This window comes from Esox lucius, chromosome 15, assembly GCF_011004845.1.
Source record: "Esox lucius isolate fEsoLuc1 chromosome 15, fEsoLuc1.pri, whole genome shotgun sequence".
Taxonomy (NCBI): domain Eukaryota; kingdom Metazoa; phylum Chordata; class Actinopteri; order Esociformes; family Esocidae; genus Esox; species Esox lucius.
In genome coordinates this window covers 852,120-873,696 of record NC_047583.1, presented here as the reverse complement: position 1 = coordinate 873,696, position 21,577 = coordinate 852,120, and the positions used below count along the sequence as shown (strand labels likewise).

The following is a 21,577-nucleotide window of genomic DNA, read 5'->3' as shown; positions in this document are numbered from 1 at the left end:
CACGCAGCCACGCACGCACGCAAACACGCAGCCACGCACGCACGCAGCCACGCACGCACGCAGCCACGCACGCAAACACGCAGCCACGCACGCACGCAGCCACGCACGCAAACACGCAGCCACGCAAACACGCAGCCACGCAAACACGCAGCCACGCAGCCACGCACGCACGCAGCCACGCACGCACGCAGCCACGCACGCAGCCACGCAGCCACGCACGCACGCAGCCACGCACGCAAACACGCAGCCACGCACGCAAACACGCAGCCACGCACGCAAACACGCAGCCACGCACGCAAACACGCAGCCACGCACGCACGCAGCCACGCACGCACGCAGCCACGCACGCAGCCACGCACACACGCAAACAAGCACACAGCCACGCACACAGCCACGCACACAGCCACGCACACACGCAAACAAGCACACAGCCACGCACACAGCCACGCACACAGCCACGCACACAGCCACGCACACAGCCACGCACACAGCCACGCACACACGCAAACAAGCACACAGCCACGCACACAGCCGCGCACACAGCCGCGCACACAGCCGCGCACACACACAGCCGCGCACACACACAGCCGCGCACACACACAGCCGCGCACACACACAGCCGCGCACACACACAGCCGCGCACACACACAGCCGCGCACACACACAGCCGCGCACACACACAGCCGCGCACACAGCATAAACATAATACTTTACTTAATACAGTGCAGATGATTTGCAGCAAGCCCAAGGCCGTACTGGAGCTGGGTAAAACATTTCAGAACGGAACTCTAAATAAAGGCCAACAACCTTCTTCCAAGTGCCTTCTGATCCGGCCTCCTTGTCTTGTTGCTACAGTAATCCAGCAGTTTGGTTCAGAGGAAACTCACTTGTGCATGTGCTCCAACCCGGCGAAGATCATGATGCTGTAGGTCAGGCCACTTTGAACCAGGAAGTGTAAGGCATACCTGGAGACAGAGAAACGACAGGGGGTAAAAATGGAACATTTACTAGCTGAATCATGGCTTCCACCCTCTCTATCTGCCAGGTCACGCTCCATCCTCCTTCAGACTAAATCTGCACTGACACCAAGGGTGCAACCAGGCACAGCAGATCACAGAGTTCCCCAGCAGACATGGGCACTTCATCAAAAGGTCTAGCGTCTCGACTAGAGATAGGAAAGATTCACTCCCTTTGGTTGCAGACCGGAGATCTCCACACTGGGTACCTCTAAGGACTAATGCTCTCAGACAGACACAACCAAGTGAGGACCAAACACGTCCCCAGAGGGGAGCTGGCACAGAGATACGTGTTACCATCACAACAACGTGAGGTGGGGGCCGGAGGTCAGGCATTGTCATGTGGGCAAGAGGTTGGGCTAAATCGCGGATGGTTCACCCCAGCTATAGAACACCAGCTGTCTGATTCAGTAGTTGGTCACTAACATGGACATGACTTGTTAGAACTATATCGTGGTCTGTTCATTCTGACCTTCATCTGGTGGCAGAGCTGAGTCATACCTGGCACGGGTTTATACAAGGTGATGTATAACAAATCCTCAAACAGTGTAAATACATGTTTTCATGAGAAATATAATGGAATAAATGCCCATTAAAACCACATGAAAGCCCACTTCAACCACCAGGGTCATTAACTTCTCAGGGAAAAATGTTGTCACTAATTTCTTTTGAGAAACAAAACATCCTGTCAAATCCCAACCTACAATGCATAGTGAGAACACATGAAATGTACTGGGCTGATCATATGAGTCAGTCAGACCTGTGATCATATGAGTCAGTCAGACCTGTGACAGCCAGGAGAGGAAACACCGCGGGTCTGAGGGTTGAATTCTCCCTCTAATCTTCACAGAATGGCAACAAAGGACCCTTTCACGTCTGATTTAGCCGCATGATGGGTCGAGGATTTAACCACAAAGCCGGATAAGTGCTCTGTCTACAGGGAGGAAGATGATTGGTCCTCTGTCTACAGGGAGGAAGATGATTGGTCCTCTGTCTACAGGGAGGAAGATGATTGGTCCTCTGTCTACAGGGAGGAAGATGATTGGTCCTCTGTCTACAGGGAGGAAGATGATTGGTCCTCTGTCTACAGGGAGGAAGATGATTGGTCCTCTGTCTACAGGGAGGAAGATGATTGGTCCTCTGTCTACAGGGAGGAAGATGATTGGTCCACTGTCTACAGGGAGGAAGATGATTGGTCCACTGTCTACAGGGAGGAAGATGATTGGTCCACTGTCTACAGGGAGGAAGATGATTGGTCCAGAAGTCTCAGTCTAACCAGGCAGGACTCACGGCTCGTCTGCCTGGTTGGTGCCTCCGGGCTCCAACTTATCTCTCTTCTGCCACATGAGAAATACTTGAAGACAGGGAACGGAGTCAGTTTGACGGGAGAGAGACACCTATACACAGAGCACACAGCAGTGGACCTTAACCTGGGTCCATCTAAGCCACTGAGTCCTCACAGTCATTGCAAACAAAACCAGCTTATTATCTTGTATCTGTTATGAAGCTAACAAAAAAAAAACATTGAGGAGAGCCACCACATGAAATATGATCTGACCACAATATCAGCATGTCATCCCTGTGATGTAGCTGGATGGTTAGACCACAAGAAACACGCTCTGACCATAATATCAGCATGTCATCCCTGTGATGTAGCTGGATGGTTAGACCACAAGAAACACGCTCTGACCATTATATCAGCATGTCATCCCTGTGATGTAGAAAAGAAGCACGCTCAGCACCAATGCCACGGCGGAATGACTCCAGTGTGTGTGATGCCCATTCATGAACACACAGGCCAACAGAACCGAGGCATGCTGCCAAAGGACCAAAGGTCCTTCATAACGGGCCCCAAGGACTCCCTAATTGGACATCAACGGTCCTGCATCAACACATCAGACCTGGCTTGTGAGAGTTGGAGAAAGGGATCAGTGAAAGACAGAGTGAGGGATCAGAAAAAGATTGCTACATGAACAGAAATGTAAAAAGTGTATGCAGGGAGGTGGTGTAAGGGGGGGGTGTAAGGGGGGGGGTGTCAAAGGAGGTGTTGTAAGGCGGTGGTGTAAGGGGGTGGTGTCAAAGGAGGTGGTGTAAGGGGGTGGCGTAAGGGGGTGGCGTAAGGGGGGGGTTGTCAAAGGAGGTGGCGTAAGGGGGTGGCGTAAGGGGGTGGCGTAAGGGGGGGGTGTCAAAGGAGGTGGTGTCAAAGGAGGTGGTGTAAGGCGGTGGTGTAAGGCGGTGGTGTAAGTGGGGGGTGTCAAAGGAGGTGGTCCAGGCTGAGAGCCGAGCGTGAAGCTGAGTGTGCAGTAACTGTGACAGTAAACAGAACTCACCAGCCGAAGCAGAAGAGTGCCAGGTAGAAGCCCAGCAGTGAGGCCACCACGTGCCTGATGAAAGGGCTGGTCTTACTGGGGTGTAGGTACAGGCGGAACCAGAAGGCCGTGAGCAGGGCAAACAGCTGACACACCACAAAGTTCACCTGGGAAAACACAGAGAAAAGACACAGTCCAGAATGTTAGGTTTTTAATATCCTGACTAACTGAATACATGTCATGCATCCTAATGGTTGACTGACTGATGAACAGACAAAAGCATCCTACAAATCTTGTTCTATTAAACCCAACCTGTCTATGCAATTACTGGATGTCTGGTGTCCAAATAACTGTCCCCCTCAAACTCCATCCCTACATCCTCATCTCTACATTCCCACATCCCCAGGCCCATCCCCACATCCTCCTCTATACATCCCTACATCCTCAGCCCCACATCCACATCCCTACATCAGCCCCACATTCACATCCCTACATCAGCCCCACATTCACATCCCTACATCATCATCCCTATATACCCACATCCCCACCCCTATATCCCCACCCCTATATCCCCCACATCCCCACCCCTATATCCCCCACATCCCCACCCCTATATCCCCCACATCCCCACCCCCATATCCCCCACATCCCCACCCCCATATCCCCCACATCCCCACCCCCATATCCCCCACATCCCCACCCCCATATCCCCCACATCCCCACCCCTATATCCCCCACATCCCCACCCCTATATCCCCACCCGAGTTCTTCATTCTGCCAGCTCTGGGATATTGATCATCCCATCTTTATGGGCTCCTATTCAGCCCAGTCAGGACTCTCCTCTGGCTAGGAGAGCAGAGTCCCTCCCTATTATCAAAACCTCTATAATCCAATACATCAAAGGGTCAAAAAGACTCCCCATAGGGGTGGGGATGAGGGGGATATAGGGATGGGGGATATAGGGGTGGGGGATGTGGGGGATATAGGGGTGGGGGATGTGGGGGATATAGGGGTGGGGGATGTGGGGGATATAGGGGTGGGGGATGTGGGAGATATAGGGGTGGGGGATATAGGGCTGGGGGATATAGGGCTGGGGGATATAGGGCTGGGGATGTGGGGGATATAGGGATGTGGGGGATATAGGGATGGGGATGAGGGGGATATAGGGGTGGGGATGTGGGGGATATAGGGGTGGGGGATATAGGGGTGGGGGATGTGGGGGATATAGGGATGGGGATGAGGGGGATATAGGGGATGGGGATGAGGATGAGGGGGATATAGGGGTGTGGGGGATATAGGGGTGGGGATGTGGGGGATATAGGGATGTGGGGGATATAGGGATGAGGATGAGGGGTATATAGGGGTGTGGGGGATATAGGGGTGGGGATGTGGGGGATATAGGGATGTGGGGGATATAGGGATGTGGGGGATATAGGGGTGGGGGATGTGGGGGATATAGGGGTGGGGGATGTGGGGGATATAGGGGTGGGGGATGTGGGAGATATAGGGGTGGGGGATATAGGGCTGGGGGATATAGGGCTGGGGGATATAGGGATGTGGGGGATATAGGGGTGGGGGATATAGGGGTGGGGGATATAGGGGTGGGGGATGGGGATGTGGGGGATATAGGGGTGGGGGATGTGGGGGATATAGGGATGGGGATGAGGGGGATATAGGGATGTGGGGGATATAGGGATGTGGGGGATATAGGGATGAGGATGAGGGGGATATAGGGGTGTGGGGGATATAGGGGTGTTGGGGATGTGGGGGATATAGGGATGTGGGGGATATAGGGGTGTGGGGGATATAGGGATGTGGGGGATATAGGGGATATAGGGATGGGGATGTGGGGGATATAGGGGATATAGGGATGGGGATGTGGGGGATATAGGGGTGGGGATGTGGGGGATATAGGGGCGGGGATATAGAGGTGGGGATGTGGGGGATATAGGGGCGGGGATATAGAGGTGGGGATGTGGGGGATATAGGGGTGGGGATGTGGGGGATATAGGGATGGGGATGTGGGGGATATAGGGATGGGGATGTGAAGATCAGCCTGTTGATCAAACCAAGCTTCAGAACAGATCTCCTTGCTGCTATCTGGGCAGCAACAAATACCAAGGAGTTTAGAGTTTAAACCACTAACTGAGATTTCTCTAAACATACTATTATTGAAGAGCCATTAAGGAACAAAACTAGCGTGGTGCCTTCATGTCTGTCTTGTTGGATTTCCTACATGTTAAAACTCTGTTTGTATATGTTGGTACTGTACATGGTTTCTAATAAAACATATCTGAAACAACAGAAGTTCCCCATTGGTTGTTTCTTAGTTGCAATGCCATACCAGACTTGTCAACTCCAAGAGACATTTGGCAACAGGCTGTTGTCATGACCACAGCTGACCTCAGCATAGCAAACACAACACAACTTGTCAAACGGTCAAACACAACATGGTATTTAACCCTTAAGGTTGAAAATAAATGTTTTTTATAAAACAGCTTGACAACCCTGTTTGTAAGCTAATGAATTATATTCAACAACCATTACGCTTTTTAACTGAAACAGGCAGGCATGTCTAATGACATGGAAGGTTCATCAAAAGAGGCGAGATGGTAAAAACTGAACGAAATCAAATTGATTTAACTGACATCCAAGTCCAGGAAGAATTGCACAGAATATGCACAACCACTGCTAGTTTGAGGTTAGCATATTTGCTCTCTCTCATCTGTTGACTATGTTGTCTGAATAGATTCAGCTTTCGTCCGGCTACCAGATGTAGCTACAGTTAGCGGCTTCAGTGGCGCTAATCATGGGTGGCATCAGCCAGAGTTTGTCGTATGAGGAGGCGTACTGTACACAGATATCCTACTGTTTGTTTCTCTTCACACACAAACAACTGAAAAAAGAGACAATCGAGATGGCTGGATTCAATTGATGTGTTCCCAATTCTATTGTCTGGGGAAAGAATGCCCCCAGGGGCTTGCAACGGGATAAATATTTAATTTGAGGACCTTGTGGGGCAGGGGGGGTGGGGGGTAGTGTGAAAGGATATTTCTAGAACAGGGGAGAATGAGGAAGGTCAAGGTTTCAAAACTACAGTTTATCTTTAGTATGAACACAAATAAAAGTGCCTGTGAGATACAGCCTACAAGACTGGAACTGTACCACATAATTTATGAACATGTCATAATGTGTTGGTACAGTTTCAAATGTACTCTTCACACGGTACAGAAAAGCTTTTACTACTTTTATAACTCAGGTTTCCTTGCCTAGGTTTTATTACCGCCATTTCTTTTAGACAGTTACGGATCTCCACGGCAAACAGAGAAGTCGGATTTGTTTGCCAACTGTGGCAATATAATCCAGAAGAGAAAGCCAAGCCCATTTCTTACGCAAGTGATATTGAGAAATTGTGACGTATCGTTCATTAATTAGCAGCGTATGACAGAACACACTGATAGCCTTTCGCCCCCATTAAGGAAAGCCAGTTGTGCTCCTGGATAATCTGTTGGGAGGACTCCCAGAAAGACAGCGTCAGTGACTGGATGCACGAACACACACCGGCACAAGTCCCGACGGCCACTTCTGTCTGAACGTCAACAGTATTCACCCCCTTTGGACTCGTCCCCATCGCGTCACAACAGAAGATCAACAGATCTACATAAAAAAGTCCATAATACCGAAGTGAAAAATGCTTTTTGCTAATTGTTCTAAATTCATTACAAATACAAAACAGTCTCATTTCCAACCCCAGGCATGCACCCGTTTCAGTTACACCAGCTCTTTGTTTCCTCTGATGTTCTACTAAAAAGCTTCGCCAAGTTGTTTGTGTGTGTGTGTGTCCATGTCAATTTGTCTCTAGGAGAGTGGCAGTTTGGCACCTGTGCAGAAAGATAAGAGGATAAATATAGAGCAGTCACCCCAGTCAGAAACATCGTGACAGTGGAGAACACCCAAAGCCCCTAGCATGGGTCCCTCACTGGATCTCTCAGTCCAAAGCCTCTAACATGGGTCCCTCACTGGATCTCTCAGTCCAAAGCCCCTAGCATGGGTCCCTCACTGGATCTCTCAGTCCAAAGCCCCTAGCATGGGTCCCTCACTGGATCTCTCAGTCCAAAGCCCCTAGCATGGGTCCCTCACTGGATCTCTCAGTCCAAAGCCCCTAGCATGGGTCTCTCACTGGATCTCTCAGTCCAAAGCCCCTAGCATGGGTCCCTCACTGGATCTCTCAGTCCAAAGCCCCTAGCATGGGTCCCTCACTGGAGCTCAAACCTGTTGCATTGGACCCTAGTGTCAACTCTAAATGGAAATGTTTCCTTTTACAATAAATGGAACCTCCTGCATTAAATGGACACATCATAAGATCAGTGATCATTAAATAGACGCATCATAAGATCAGTGATCATTAAATAGACTCATCATAAGATCAGTGATCATTAAATAGACGCATCATAAGATCAGTGATCATTAAATAGACGCATCATAAGATCAGTGATCTATTGCACCATCCTCAAGTAATTACTAAAAAACAACCACTTTTCCACTGCACAACACAACACTGGAGAAAATGTGTACAACTAGCAAACATGACAACTCGTCTGCATTGATGAGGCCAACTGGGGTTAAAGAGGGTGAACAGAATGCTCATCAAAGGTTGTTGTGACCTTAAGTGACCTTTGACCTTCTCATCAGAACCCAGCCAACACAATCACACTGCTGGAGAGGAGCTGAGCTACAACCGCCCACAGACGAGGGTCATCTCAGGGCCAGATAGGGCAGAAACATGACGCCTGGAGAGGAGCTATTGGAACAGAAGGAGCCGGGTGTCCAGAGAAATGACTGATCTCCTCCAAGTCCTCTGCGCAACCATCCGGATCCGGTACCCCCCTCCAGCCCTCTGCCTCCCTCCCCCCCTACATGACAACTCCAGCTGATGAGCTAAAAATAACCTGGGAGAAAGCAGAGAGCAAAGAGCGTCTCTGAAGTAAAGCGATAACAGAATGACAGATTGACAGAATGGCTGCAAGTTTGGGACCAGAACAGAAGGAAACAGTGAAAGAAAAATTGGAGTGTAAGAAGGGAGAGTACAAGGAGCAGGAACAAGCAGTCAGAATAAAAAGCCACTGTGTGGATGGAAGGTAGAGAGGAAAAACACAAGCCAGAAATAAAGGTTGCTGGGTAACAGTTTAAGAGGGGAACATTGAGTGACAGTGGGACGTGTGTAGTAGAGGGCGTGTTCAAGCCCTGAAGGCTTGGATGGGAGATGACTGGCGATGTCTCCTGTTGTTCCTATAATGGGTCTCAGGGAGGCTGCTTATCTGAGCCACACAATCCACCCAGACTCACTACTCAGCCACTCTTTAAAACATCACCCTACACCAGGCAGGGACAGCTGACCTGAGAGTCCCTCAGCGTCAGGATTAATGGCTAACTAACATTTCCTAATGTAGGCTAACATCTCTACAGTCTAGCCTCTGTCTGTCCTCTAAGAACGGTTAGCCAGGGCCCTGATCCCAACACAGCCATACTAACAGACACCTAAAGAATGAAGAGTGTAGTCTGGGTGGATCAGAATAAGCCCTGGCAGAGAATAGGGAGCTGGAAATAGCATAAGAACCTTCTAGAAAAGTTACAACCAACCGGATTAACACAGTGATGCCAAAATGTATAAATAGGTCCATATTCTCTAAAGCAGAAAAATGTTTGAAGGTATATTGGAATGTTTTAGGGTATATTCATACACATGTAACTAGACATTGGAATGTTTTAGGGTATATTCATACACATGTAACTAGACATTGGAATGTTTTAGGGTATATTCATACACATGTAACTAGACATTGGAATGTTTTAGGGTATATTCATACACATGTAACTAGACATTGGAATGTTTTAGGGTATATATTTATACACATGTAACTAGACATTGGAATGTTTTAGGGTATATTCATACACATGTAACTAGACATTGGAATGTTTTAGGGTATATATTTATACACATGTAACTAGACATTGGAATGTTTTAGGGTATATTCATACACATGTAACTAGACATTGGAATGTTTTAGGGTATATTCATATACATGTAACTAGACATTGGAATGTTTTAGGGTATATTCATACACATGTAACTAGACATTGGAATGTTTTAGGGTATATTCATACACATGTAACTAGACATTGGAATGTTTTAGGGTATATTCATACACATGTAACTAGACATTGGAATGTTTTAGGGTATATATTTATACACATGTAACTAGACATTGGAATGTTTTAGGGTATATTCATACACATGTAACTAGACATTGGAATGTTTTAGGGTATATTCATATACATGTAACTAGACATTGGAATGTTTTAGGGTATATTCATACACATGTAACTAGTCATTGGAATGTTTTAGGGTATATTCATACACATGTAACTAGACATTGGAATGTTTTAGGGTATATTCATACACATGTAACTAGACATTGGAATGTTTTAGGGTATATTTATACATGTGTAACTAGACATTGGAATATTTTGAATTCATCAGTGTGACTTATTTTGTAGTTTGTTTTGGAAATTTTATGACTATGAATAGAATTTATTTCCAAACACAATATTATGAATAATATTGATTAATCCACTATTGTTTTTAACAAGAAACTAACAAGAAAACCATTATCCAAATGAAATTCAAATTTCCCCTGTGATTTGGTAACAGCGAGAGGTTGGCATTTTGGGAAGTATGATCAAAACCATTGTAGACTAAGACGCTTCAATGGACTGGCTGTGCAGGACAGTGGAGGTTTAGTGGTTGCCACTTAAACAGGGCTGCTGGTTGGACTGCAGTAAGGTTAGACAGTAATCCATACATACCAAAAGATCACAACCCACGGGTAATGTTGACCTAAAAGGATCACAACCCTCAGGTAATGCTGACATAAAAGGATCACAACCCTCGGGTAATGTTGACCTAAAAGCAACTCAATAATATAAGAATAGATTCATATATAATAGATGAATACAATATAGTTGAATTCAATGTAATAGTTTACTCAGTGGTTCCCAACCCTTGTCAGTTACGACAGAATTTGCTCTGCTCGGAGTACCCCTGAAGTACCCCCTCATGTACCTTTCTCTAGCAAGCCTATGGTGTCATGAGTAAGGATGGGACGATAGGCGATGGAAAATACTCACGATTATGAATCCGTGGAGAAATTACATAATCGAGATAATTGTAAATCGGGATAATCCTCACAAGTGACTTGAAAAAGTTGTTCCAGTCGCTGATGTTTCCCTGACGGCACCACAAGGGGAGCACATCTCAGCTCACGTTGTACCACGCCACTAAACATCCTCTTCAAATTATGGTCAATGAAGCCAAATGGCTCTGCTAGCTTAAATACAAGCATAGTCAGTTACAATACAAATCTAAATTAAATTCTTAAATGTCATTATGAGTTAGGGTTGTATTGCAATGATATAAAGAATAAACTAGTACTAACCACTTCACAAAGTAGCTAACAAAAAAAAAAATCGGATCACGTCTCCACTTCCCGCTATATGAAAATACCAGTCCATTCCATTACCACGAAACAATGTTGAGCTCCAACAAACTAGTGATATTGGAATGATATTACATGCAGCTATGAGAGATGCATGCAGAAAAACCTGTTAAACTGCAAATTGTAGAGAATATGAATAGGATATATGTATCTCTTTCTAATTATAATTTTGTTTATATTGTAATTATTAACGCTTTTCTACTGAAAACGACAAGACAAATAGAAAAATAATTTTCGCGGGCCAAAATAACATTGTCTATCTGCATGATCTGCACAATACATGATGTGCACAACGTAACAGGGAGCTGTTGTAATGAATTATAAAGTTATTATGAAGAATCGACACATCAAATAGGCCTATCTTTAGCTAATAAGGCATATAAAATGCACACGGAAGTGCATGCACCCACAGGTCAGTACCGGAAAGAAATGAAATCTATTTTCACCCCTGATACTCAGATAAGTGACTTGAAAGATCTCTTGCCAGTCACCAACGTGTTCCTGACTACTTGATTAGATTAAACTTTGTCACTGAACAAGTACAAGTACAGTACAACGAAATGCAGTTAGCATCTAACAAGAACGGTTAATAGAAGAGGGCAGAAAATGTACAGCTTGTGTGTTACAGATGTGCAATCAAGGCAAATGCAGTACAAACGGCAATTCTAAATGCCACTAAACATCCTCTGCCATGTATTGTCAATGAAGCAAGCAACCATATACATTTAGAGATTTACATGTTATCAGAGTATTAGTAAATTATTAAAAACCCTTCTTTGATATTATTTTATTGTAATGGCTTTTTAAATGCACAAGAACAATATTTATGTAATGGAAGAATATACTTCAGAATTAGAACTGTTTAGAAGTTATAAAGGAACCTTAAACAGTTCAATCTTGTCTAGACTGCTAAGAACTAGTGAATTAAGTTAAAAGACAGAGGGAGACATTTCCAAAAACTATGAATTTACATTTTTACGGCAAGGCATTTTCAGTGCTGCCTTGAAGGCCAAATGCTACCATCATGAAAGATTTTGTTAGACACCCCAGACATAGAGAAACAACAAAGAAACTGAGTGAACTGCTGACCTTGGGATGGAGTGCGCCAAGGAGTTGCTGTGATTCGTGTGATTTGGATGTTACAACTAATATAGATCTACATATTCAGGGTTTGCTCGAAAGTCATGCCTTCTAAACTGTTAGACACTAGCTCATCACCAAGACTAAAAACAAGTTATTTTTAATGTCAAGTGAAACATAAGCACCCTAGTAAGCATTTCTAACCCTAACCTGCTAGGTAAAAAAAACTGAATGTCTGTCAAAAGAGTCAACGTGTTGAATAACGAAGGACGGCATACAAAGGATTAATCGAGGGGGAAGAAAAAAGGAACTTTTTTTTCTGCTATTCCGAAACCAAGGTTACTGATCTGCCCAAAACAACAGTAAGATGTACAGCTTGAGGGCCATACAGTCAGCTAGAGAGAATCAATTTCTATGGGTTTAATCTCCAGGTTTGGGTGGCTGACTCATAGTCTAACCTGATCAAAAAGAAAACACTGAAAACTGCAACTCTGGAAAACAGCCATTCTCAATCCACAAGGATGAATGGAAAGCACAGAATCCGGAAGCAGCACTTGGAATTCTACTTTTAAAACCAAATTTTCTTAAAGTTGGCCCTGTAAACAGGAATGTCAGGAAATCTCACGCACCAATGCAAGAAAGGACAGGAAATACCTAGCACCGCACAAACGCAAGAAAGGACAGGAAATACCTAGCACCACACCAATGCCAGAAAGGACAGGAAGTACCTAGCACCACACCAATGCCAGAAAGGACAGGAAGTACCTAGCACCACACCAATGCCAGAAAGGACAGGAAGTACCTAGCACCACACAAATGCCAGAAAGGACAATAGATAACAAGGGCTGCCGCGTAGCTTAACCCACATACTACATTCAGTCTATCAGCGGCCCATGAGCCTCCACTGACACCACCCTATCTGACTGGGGCAAAAGCTGAGCTTCTGAGCTTTCCATTCCCACCACACGCATTCCATAAAAGGTATTTTATTTCTGTGTAGCAGAGCTGATGGGGTTTCATGGAGACAGGAGGAGCAGAGCTGATGGGGCTACATGGGAGACAGGAGGAGGAGCGGAGCTGACGGGGCTACATGGGAGACAGGAGGAGGAGCGGAGCTGACGGGGCTACGTGGAGACAGGAGGAGGAGCGGAGCTGACGGGGCTACGTGGAGACAGGAGGAGGAGCGGAGCTGACGGGGCTACGTGGAGACAGGAGGAGGAGCGGAGCTGACGGGGCTACGTGGAGACAGGAGGAGGAGCGGAGCTGACGGGGCTACGTGGAGACAGGAGGAGGAGCGGAGCTGACGGGGCTACGTGGAGACAGGAGGAGGAGCGGAGCTGACGGGGCTACGTGGAGACAGGAGGAGGTACTGAGCCACACAACTCCGTGATGGGTGTATGTATTCCATCCATCTGACCAATCACCTATCCACCACATCAATACAAGCAGTATGAATGATGAAACACACTCCAATTACGTCTTTTCATTAAACCCAAAATAGTGCTGCATTCACACACTAAGATTAGAAGCCCACAGTGCAGAAATTATCCCTTTTGAAGAAGCATTACTTTCATTCAGACTCTCTTCAAAAGGAGTTGGGATGATAAATATAGCTGGGCCACTCATTAGCATTTAGCTATTTTTCCACGGCATAACATTACACCATATTCCCCAAAGTCATCTTATACTTATACTCTGGTACTGAATGACTCATGCTAAAATGTGCACTGCAAACAGCACCACATATTCTTAACTAGAAGGAGCTGATGAATGAGATCGAGGGGATGCAACGAGGAGCAGAGTTTTGAACAACAATCTTTACAGCCCAGGATGTATATGGACAACATTAAAGTCACTGATGACCAGTGGACTGTTCCAGCACACCAACGCTCCAAACACTGGAGGACAAACCTTCACAGCCTTGAAGTTAATAAATTAAACATTGAGTTGAAAACTAGGCACACGTCAAAATGATATTATAGATATTCTCCATGAAGATTCTTTGAGGATTAACATCTGCCTGGATCTTCTGTATTCAGTGGACTTCAGCCAACAACATTGTCTGGAAACACATTGTACATTGTTAATTTAGCATGAGACACAATCCTGCAACAGCATCCACCCACAGTGACTCATCCTCCCACCCACCCCATGATATATCACTAACCCCCACTCCGTGACATACCACTAACCCCACCCCCCTCCGTGACATACCACTAACCCCACCCCCCTCCGTGACATACCACTAACCCCACCCCCCTCAGTGACATACCACTAACCCCACCCCCCTCCGTGACATACCACCAACCCCACCCCCCTCCGTGACATACCACCAACCCCACCCCCCTCCGTGACATACCACTAACCTCCCCTCCGTGACATATCACAAAACCTCCCCTCCGTGACATATCACAAAACCTCCCCTCCGTGACATATCACAAAACCTCCCCTCCGTGACATATCACTAACCTCCCCTACGTGACATATCACTAACCTCCCCTCCATGACATAGCACTAACCTCCCCTCCATGACATATCACTAACCTCCCCTCCATGACATATCACTAACCTCCCCTCCATGACATATCACTAACCTCCCCTCCATGACATAGCACTAACCTCCCCTCCATGACATATCACTAACCTCCCCTCCATGACATAGCACTAACCTCCCCCTACATCAGCCTCTCCTCGGCAGTGGAGAAAATGAGACACAGAGGAGAGGGGGTGCATGTCCGCCCAGTTAAGCATCAAATAATGTGCCACACATGCGCGCGCACACACACACGCTCAGCCATTGATAGACAATGGTTTGACCCAGGCCATGTCTCTGCTTGGAGGGTGACAGGAGAGAGAAGCATCTATTGACCTTTCCAGTGGTGCCGGTTCCCTGAAGACACTCAGGATTTCTTCAGAAAAAGACCTCTGCTTTGTATTCAATGCAAAAGGTTTTTCACTTTGCGGTTAAAATGTACATTTATTAACCAACTCAACATATTGCTCCATCCTCTGTCTGGTGAAGAATGGACGCTGACCCACAAGCTGCCTTCCAAGCGTCAGCGCTCCACAGACGGGCCCACGACCGGACCCAGGTTCAGCCTGGTCCATTTATAGCCTGACGACCACACATTACCACAGGCTGGGCAGAAAACTGCCAGAGCCCCATTTAGACTTCCACTTTAAAGTGGGTGCATGTACACCGTTTGTGTGGACTGGTTCCGACGGGTCATTTTGGGTCCTTTTGTGTTGCGGAGTGGGGCTTCAAAGGGGTCGGGTCCTCTGCAGTTCATCCACAGGATATATTTTCTAGCTGTAGTTCGTTTTGCTTGAAGTTTACATACTGTGACTGGTTAGAAGGGGAATATCAAAGCTGTCTACAAAATCTTTGAAATCATGACTCAATAGTGTATCCTAATCACTGAACCCTCCGGGGCCTAATACGATTTTCCATAGGGCTCGGAGGGAGGAATGGGGGGTGGGGGGGGCAGCATTGCCCAGCGTGGGACACTCATTGTTGACAGAGGTTCCTAAATCCATCACATTGTACTGCCTCCCTCAGGATGGTCAGGCACCTGCAAGCTAACATATGTTGTCATTTGAGTGAGTTTGACCTTTGGTTAGACCTTTGATTTGGCTAACTTCGTGGTTGGACGACCAGTATAGAAACAAGCAGAATACAGTACCATTTTGGGTACTGTAATAAAAATAAAGGGTTGTGAATATAATTGAATATCAAAATGAAAACGATTACAAGATTCATCAGCAATAAACCATCCACAAAGAGTTTTGCTCTTTGCGGATGATGTTGTCGTGTTGGCCCCTTCAAACCAGGACCTTCAGCATGCACTGGGACGGTTTGCAGCCGAGTGTGAAGCGGTGGGGATGAGAATCAGTACCTCCAAATCCGAGGCCATGGTCCTCAGTCGGAAAAGGGTGGCTTGCCCACTTCAGGTTGGTGGAGAGTGCTTGCCTCAAGTGGAGGAGTTTAAGTATCTAGGGATCTTGTTCACGAGTGAGGGAAGGATGGAACGGGAGATTGACAGACGGATCGGTGCAGCTTCTGCAGTAATGCGGTCGATGTATCGGTCTGTCGTGGTGAAGAAAGAGCTGAGCCGCAAGGCGAAGCTCTCGATTTACCGGTCAATCTACGTTCCTACTCTCACCTATGGTCATGAGCTTTGGGTCATGACCGAAAGGACAAGATCCCGGATACAGGCGGCCGAAATGAGCTTTCTCCGCAGGGTGGCTGGGCGATCCCTTAGAGATAGGGTGAGAAGCTCGGTCACCCGGGAGGAGCTTGGAGTAGAGCCGCTGCTCCTCCACATCGAGAGGGGTCAGCTGAGGTGGCTTGGGCATCTGTTTCAGATGCCTCCGGAACGCCTTCCTGGGAACGCCTTCCCGTCCCACCGGGAGGAGACCCCGGGGAAGACCTAGGACACGCTGGAGGGACTATGTCTCCCGGCTGGCCTGGGAACGCCTCTGTGTCCCCCCGGAAGAGCTGGAGGAAGTGTCTGGGGAGAGGGAAGTCTGGGCATCTCTGCTTAGACTGCTGCCCCCGCGACCCGGCCCCGGATGAAGCGGAAGAAGATGAATAAACCATAAAATATATTGTCATAGACAGAAGCCACCCAGGCTCACTTTGTCTTACCAAGAAGCAGGTATGTATACTGAAAGTGACCACAATCACAATTTGCATCCAGTAAACACAAGGCTGTCATTATTTGCATTGCAAGCTACCGAAATACAACCCATTAACGTAGCACAAAGATTATCAGGATTTCTTGAGGCTTCCAACACAACATTTTGTGCCAATCTGTGATGGGAAAATAGGGACGGTTAGAATTCAGATGTTTGACCACCAAATCAAAAAAGTTGTTGGCTTGGTGTCACCACCATTTCCATGCTGTAACCATGTAAGTGGAGATTAAACAGGGAGAGAAGTTTCACATTATGTTCCTGCACAAATGGACAATAAGTTAGGGTATTTGTGTGTAGGTCTACTGTACAGTGGTCTAAACCCACAGATGTAGACAGTGTTTCTATGTTCTCAGTGAATGTCCCTTTGTTTTTCTCCTCACTGCTCCCTTCATAACATTTTCCCGGCTCAAGGGACATTGTCTTACCAATCTGAAGATATGTGCATAACTCCCAGCCCCACCAAATGACTTACATCGAATTGGACGGGCGTGCCGGGCTTAAGGGTGCGCCAGACCTACTGGGCAAGTCAGTCCTCTCCCTGGCTGCCAGATAATGCAGGAGAAATGTGTTCTATACTGTCAGAGCACCAGTCTTATCGTCATATCGTCATGTGTGGTTCTAGCATTACACCAATCAAACATTGTTTTAAATAGTTTTGTAAGGTTGGTCTCTACTAGAATTGCAGGGTACATTGTAAGTTACGTAATATGTACTTAAAACTACAGCACACTTATTATTATTATTATTATTATTATTATTATTATTATTATTATTATTATTATTATTATTATTATTATTATTATTATTATTATTATTGAGCTGGCATTGTCACGACCATGTAAATATGAAATATAACCTTGCATAGCCAAAGGATCAGGAAGTGGTTGACAAAGGACCCTATTTTAATGAACTACAGTGTGTAGTGCAGGTGAATCTACACCACATTTTTAGTGGTGACCTTCTACTAAACTGACTGGAATTCACAGGACTTGTTAAAAGAGCTCAGTTTATCCGGGGTGAGGACAGGTTTGTCCAGAAATAGCCTAGAATCCACCCCTCAGGGCTCATGGAGAGACCCTGGAGTCTGACACACCATGTGCTTTGGAAACACAGCCACATACAGTCAACGCAAGTCACTGCCTCCAGAATAATCTACATTGAAAATACCAAATCACTGCTTCCAAAATAATCTACATTGAAAATACCAAGTCACTGCCTCCAGAATAATCTACATTGAAAATACCAAGTCACTGCCTCTAGAATAATCTACATTGGAAATAACAAGTCACTGCCTCCAGAATAATAATCTACATTGAAAATACCAAGTCACTGCCTCTAGAATAATCTACATTGGAAATACCAAGTCACTGCCTCCAGAATAATCTACATTGGAAATAGTAACCCCAGAAATGTCAACAGCATTGGCACACCCACCTGGCTTTACTAAATTACCTGATTGGCTGTTGGCAGTGCTGCCGTGTGGTTTATAATTGGACATTATAACATCGAGGGCTGCTTTGGAGGCAGTGCCTTAGATCATTGAATGTTGTAACACTGAGGACTACAGTGGAGGCAGTGCCTCAGATCATTGGATGTTGTAACACTGAGGACTATAGTGGAGGAGTGCCTCAGATCATTGGACGTTGTAACCCAGACGACTAGGGTAAATCCCTTGTAACATTTCAAGCTATCATCCTGGAGCAGAGTAATTGAGGTATGGCCCAAGGAAAGACTCCCGTCTCACTCATAAAAGCTGTAGGGTGGGAGAAAATCCCATTACACTGCATGAGAAACATCTTGGGTGTGAACGTTTCAAATACATAACCAGACTTTCACTGCTTGTTCTTCATTCTGACAAACAGCCTTGGTCACAATTCTTTAGGAACCACTAAATTGTTGCAAAAGGTTCAAAAGGTGTGCATTTGACAACTCTAGCTCAGCAGTAATAGGCTTTGATCTCTGTTACGCCTCATGGTCTAGTGAAACATGAACACCGTAAAAAGGACCTACCACCATTCTTCTTCCTGTTCTAAGAACAGATTTTCTCTCTTCCTAAATTCACACTGATGGTGCTTCTAGTTATGCATCAGTTATTTGTCCATAAGAGACAATTTGCTTGTATCAGGCAAGGTAAAATGCATTGCGTTAATGGGTTAGGGTTAGGGTTAGGGTGAGGGAATATGAAAACCCGGTCCATGAAGAGATATTGATGGGAAATGCCATAGGCTGACTTGTTAATGTGCAGACCACCACCAGCAGCAGTCACTGGTTTCTACGTCCACCTGACAAACTGACCTTTTAATTTGTGTCATTCATGTTTGTGGACACAACAAACGAATGTCACGCCGGACTCTCCAAGGATCAAGAAAGAAAGAACCTTTGAACGCTTCATTATCTACGGTCTGTCGAGGAATTAAACCAGTCAGTTTTAAAGTCAGTTGGTCAAATTAAACGTCTAAAATATATATAGCTGAGATTGTGGAAGTGTTGTCTTGTTCACCAGTGGAGGAACGCTACGTCTCCCCTGGCTAACCCTAACCTTTTTAAAGGGAAGTGTGCAAGCAACATCACTTGATTAACCCACATTGTTTTCACCGATAACAAAACACAAAATTGCACAATTTCTCCAAGCTGAGAAACAACAAAACTGAACAGCTCAGAGTCATATGCAGAGTGAGATCACATCAGTGTTGGACAGTCACATTGGTTTACAGTAGTCTAATGACTCGGTCTGGTCATGAGGACATTTGGGCCTTTTTATAGCTGGCCAGGAAGGGCCTCTGATTGTAAAACATACAGGTCTCTCAAATTCCAATGTGTCTTTTCAATAGTGTTTTTTCCCAAAAGCATTAAAGAATACACAAGCTGAGTGAAACTGCAATCAAGTCACTAACATCTGAGATAGTACTTTTCCAGAGGAGGGTTTTCTCTGAGTATTACAGTATGAGAGAAATGTATTGAATGTGTTCAGTTGTTGTGCGTAGAAATCCTTCGGTTACACCTCACAACCATATCTGACATGCCAATAAATACAGAAACTAAATGTACATTATATCAAATAAAGCACATTGCCTCTAATGTTATCTATCATGCTGTGAAAAGACCATCATTGTAGCCTAATTTGCTCACACTGACTCAGGTAGCAAAGCGTTTCTGCATCGTAGCGTGCTGAAAGACAGGTCATCTGTTGTTATGACACCATCAGACGACGGAAAACATTGAATGAACATAGATAATCCATCCCTCAGGTTTAAGTGCAGAATATTTAATATAATCAGAGAATGTAGAACCTCACACCGGTAAACCTCCTAATCCAGAACCTAATATAGCTGGTTGCTAGGATACCACTTGCTATGTCAAAGGAAGGGGTGAAGAAATAGAACTGACAGGCGTTTTACAGAGCCCTCATCACATGGCCAATGTCTGTGGGGAACAAACATTTAACCATTCATGGTCAACAGGTCCATATGACACCACTTGTGTAGCACTAGTTAATTCCCAGCCACACTGTATTCACATCATTTCAACTGGTTAGCAGCAGTGTTTAAACAGCATCTCCAGTTAGCTGCTAGGTAAGCTGGCACATGAAAGCAATGGCATTACAGGGTATGCTAAGATTGCATAAGCTTGTTAAGTAACTGACATTAGCTCTAGGGCAGTGCTTTACATTCAATCCACATCACTGAACCGATTCCTTCACTTGGGAATAGCATTTCGTTTTTAATTACATTTTTCCATCCTTAATTAGAGATGTTTGGTTTGAAAGGAATCAATAGAATTATTGGCGCTACAAGCAATTAAAAGCGAAGATTCCACACAGCAAGGAAAAATCTAAGTACACTGCTCCAAAAAATGGAGGGAACACTTAAATCACACATCAGGTCTCAATTAACCAAATATATTAAAGATCAAAATCTTTATGGTACATTCTGTAATTCATTGTGAAAAAAATGACATAACGGCCAACAGGAAACAAAATCACCAATCGATTGAGGGCTGGATTCAAACTCACACCAAAAATCAAATTAAGCCATTGAACTCAAAGGCCGTTTCATCACAGCAATTCAATGCGACTCAGTAGTGTGTAAGGCCCCACGTGCCTGTATGTACTCCCGTACACTCATCTGTGAGGAGAACAGGGCGCCAGTGGCAGACCTGCCAATTCTGGTGTTCTCTGGCGAATGCCAATCGAGCTGCACGTTGCTGGGCTGTGAGCACAGGACAAACTAGAGGACGTCGGGCCCTCATGGAGTCCGTTTCTGACAGTTTGGTCAAAAACAAGCACACCAGTAGCCCACTGGAAGTCATTTTGTAGGGCTCTGGCAGTGCACCTCCTGTTCCTCCTCGCACAAAGGAGCAGAACCCCATCAGCTGATTAGCTGCGTGATTAGCATGGACGCCAAGGCAGCAATGGGAGAGCGTTCAACATCGAGGGGAATACTGAGACACAACGTCTCCTTCATGAGTGACAAGATATGGCAGGTTTGGCTTGACAACAAATCAGAAAGCAATATCATGATTTCATATCAACTTTCTGTTTATCTGAGTGAGTAGTGGAGGTGTTCAATTCCCCAGCCTGACTTGTACCGCAACGTGCCGCTAAACTAAACTGTGCCTCGAGGTTCTCAGGTTATCTGAAGCAGACTTAACAGCCATTACTAGCAGAGAGCCATGCGGGTCATTGTGGACATCAAACACCCTGCAATGCCAAACGCCATTCAAACAGTACTGGAGGTTAAAGACACAGTGAATACCTCGGAGGGTAAAGGTAAATAGACAGAATGCCGCTAATCAAACAAGTACATGTTTATTCTGGACCCATGGTTCTCAGGCAGACGTCCTCCTGTGAGATTCCTCTTCCGCACCCAACTATAGATTTACTCAAAGTAGCGTGAAATATTGATGTTCAGCTCCATGA

General features: G+C 45.8%; 1 protein-coding gene across 1 annotated transcript in view; it reads right to left on the bottom strand.

Annotated features, from left to right (window-relative positions):
* Window positions 1–21,577, bottom strand: part of mboat2a (membrane bound O-acyltransferase domain containing 2a) — a 52,659-nt gene that overhangs the window by 24,421 nt on the left and 6,661 nt on the right. Inside the window, exons 2-3 of the mRNA XM_029125449.2 lie at window positions 3,347–3,492; window positions 888–965 (exon numbers count right to left, since the gene is read on the bottom strand). Coding sequence (XP_028981282.2) covers window positions 888–965; window positions 3,347–3,492 — 224 coding nt within the window. The remainder of the gene's footprint in view (window positions 1–887; window positions 966–3,346; window positions 3,493–21,577) is intronic.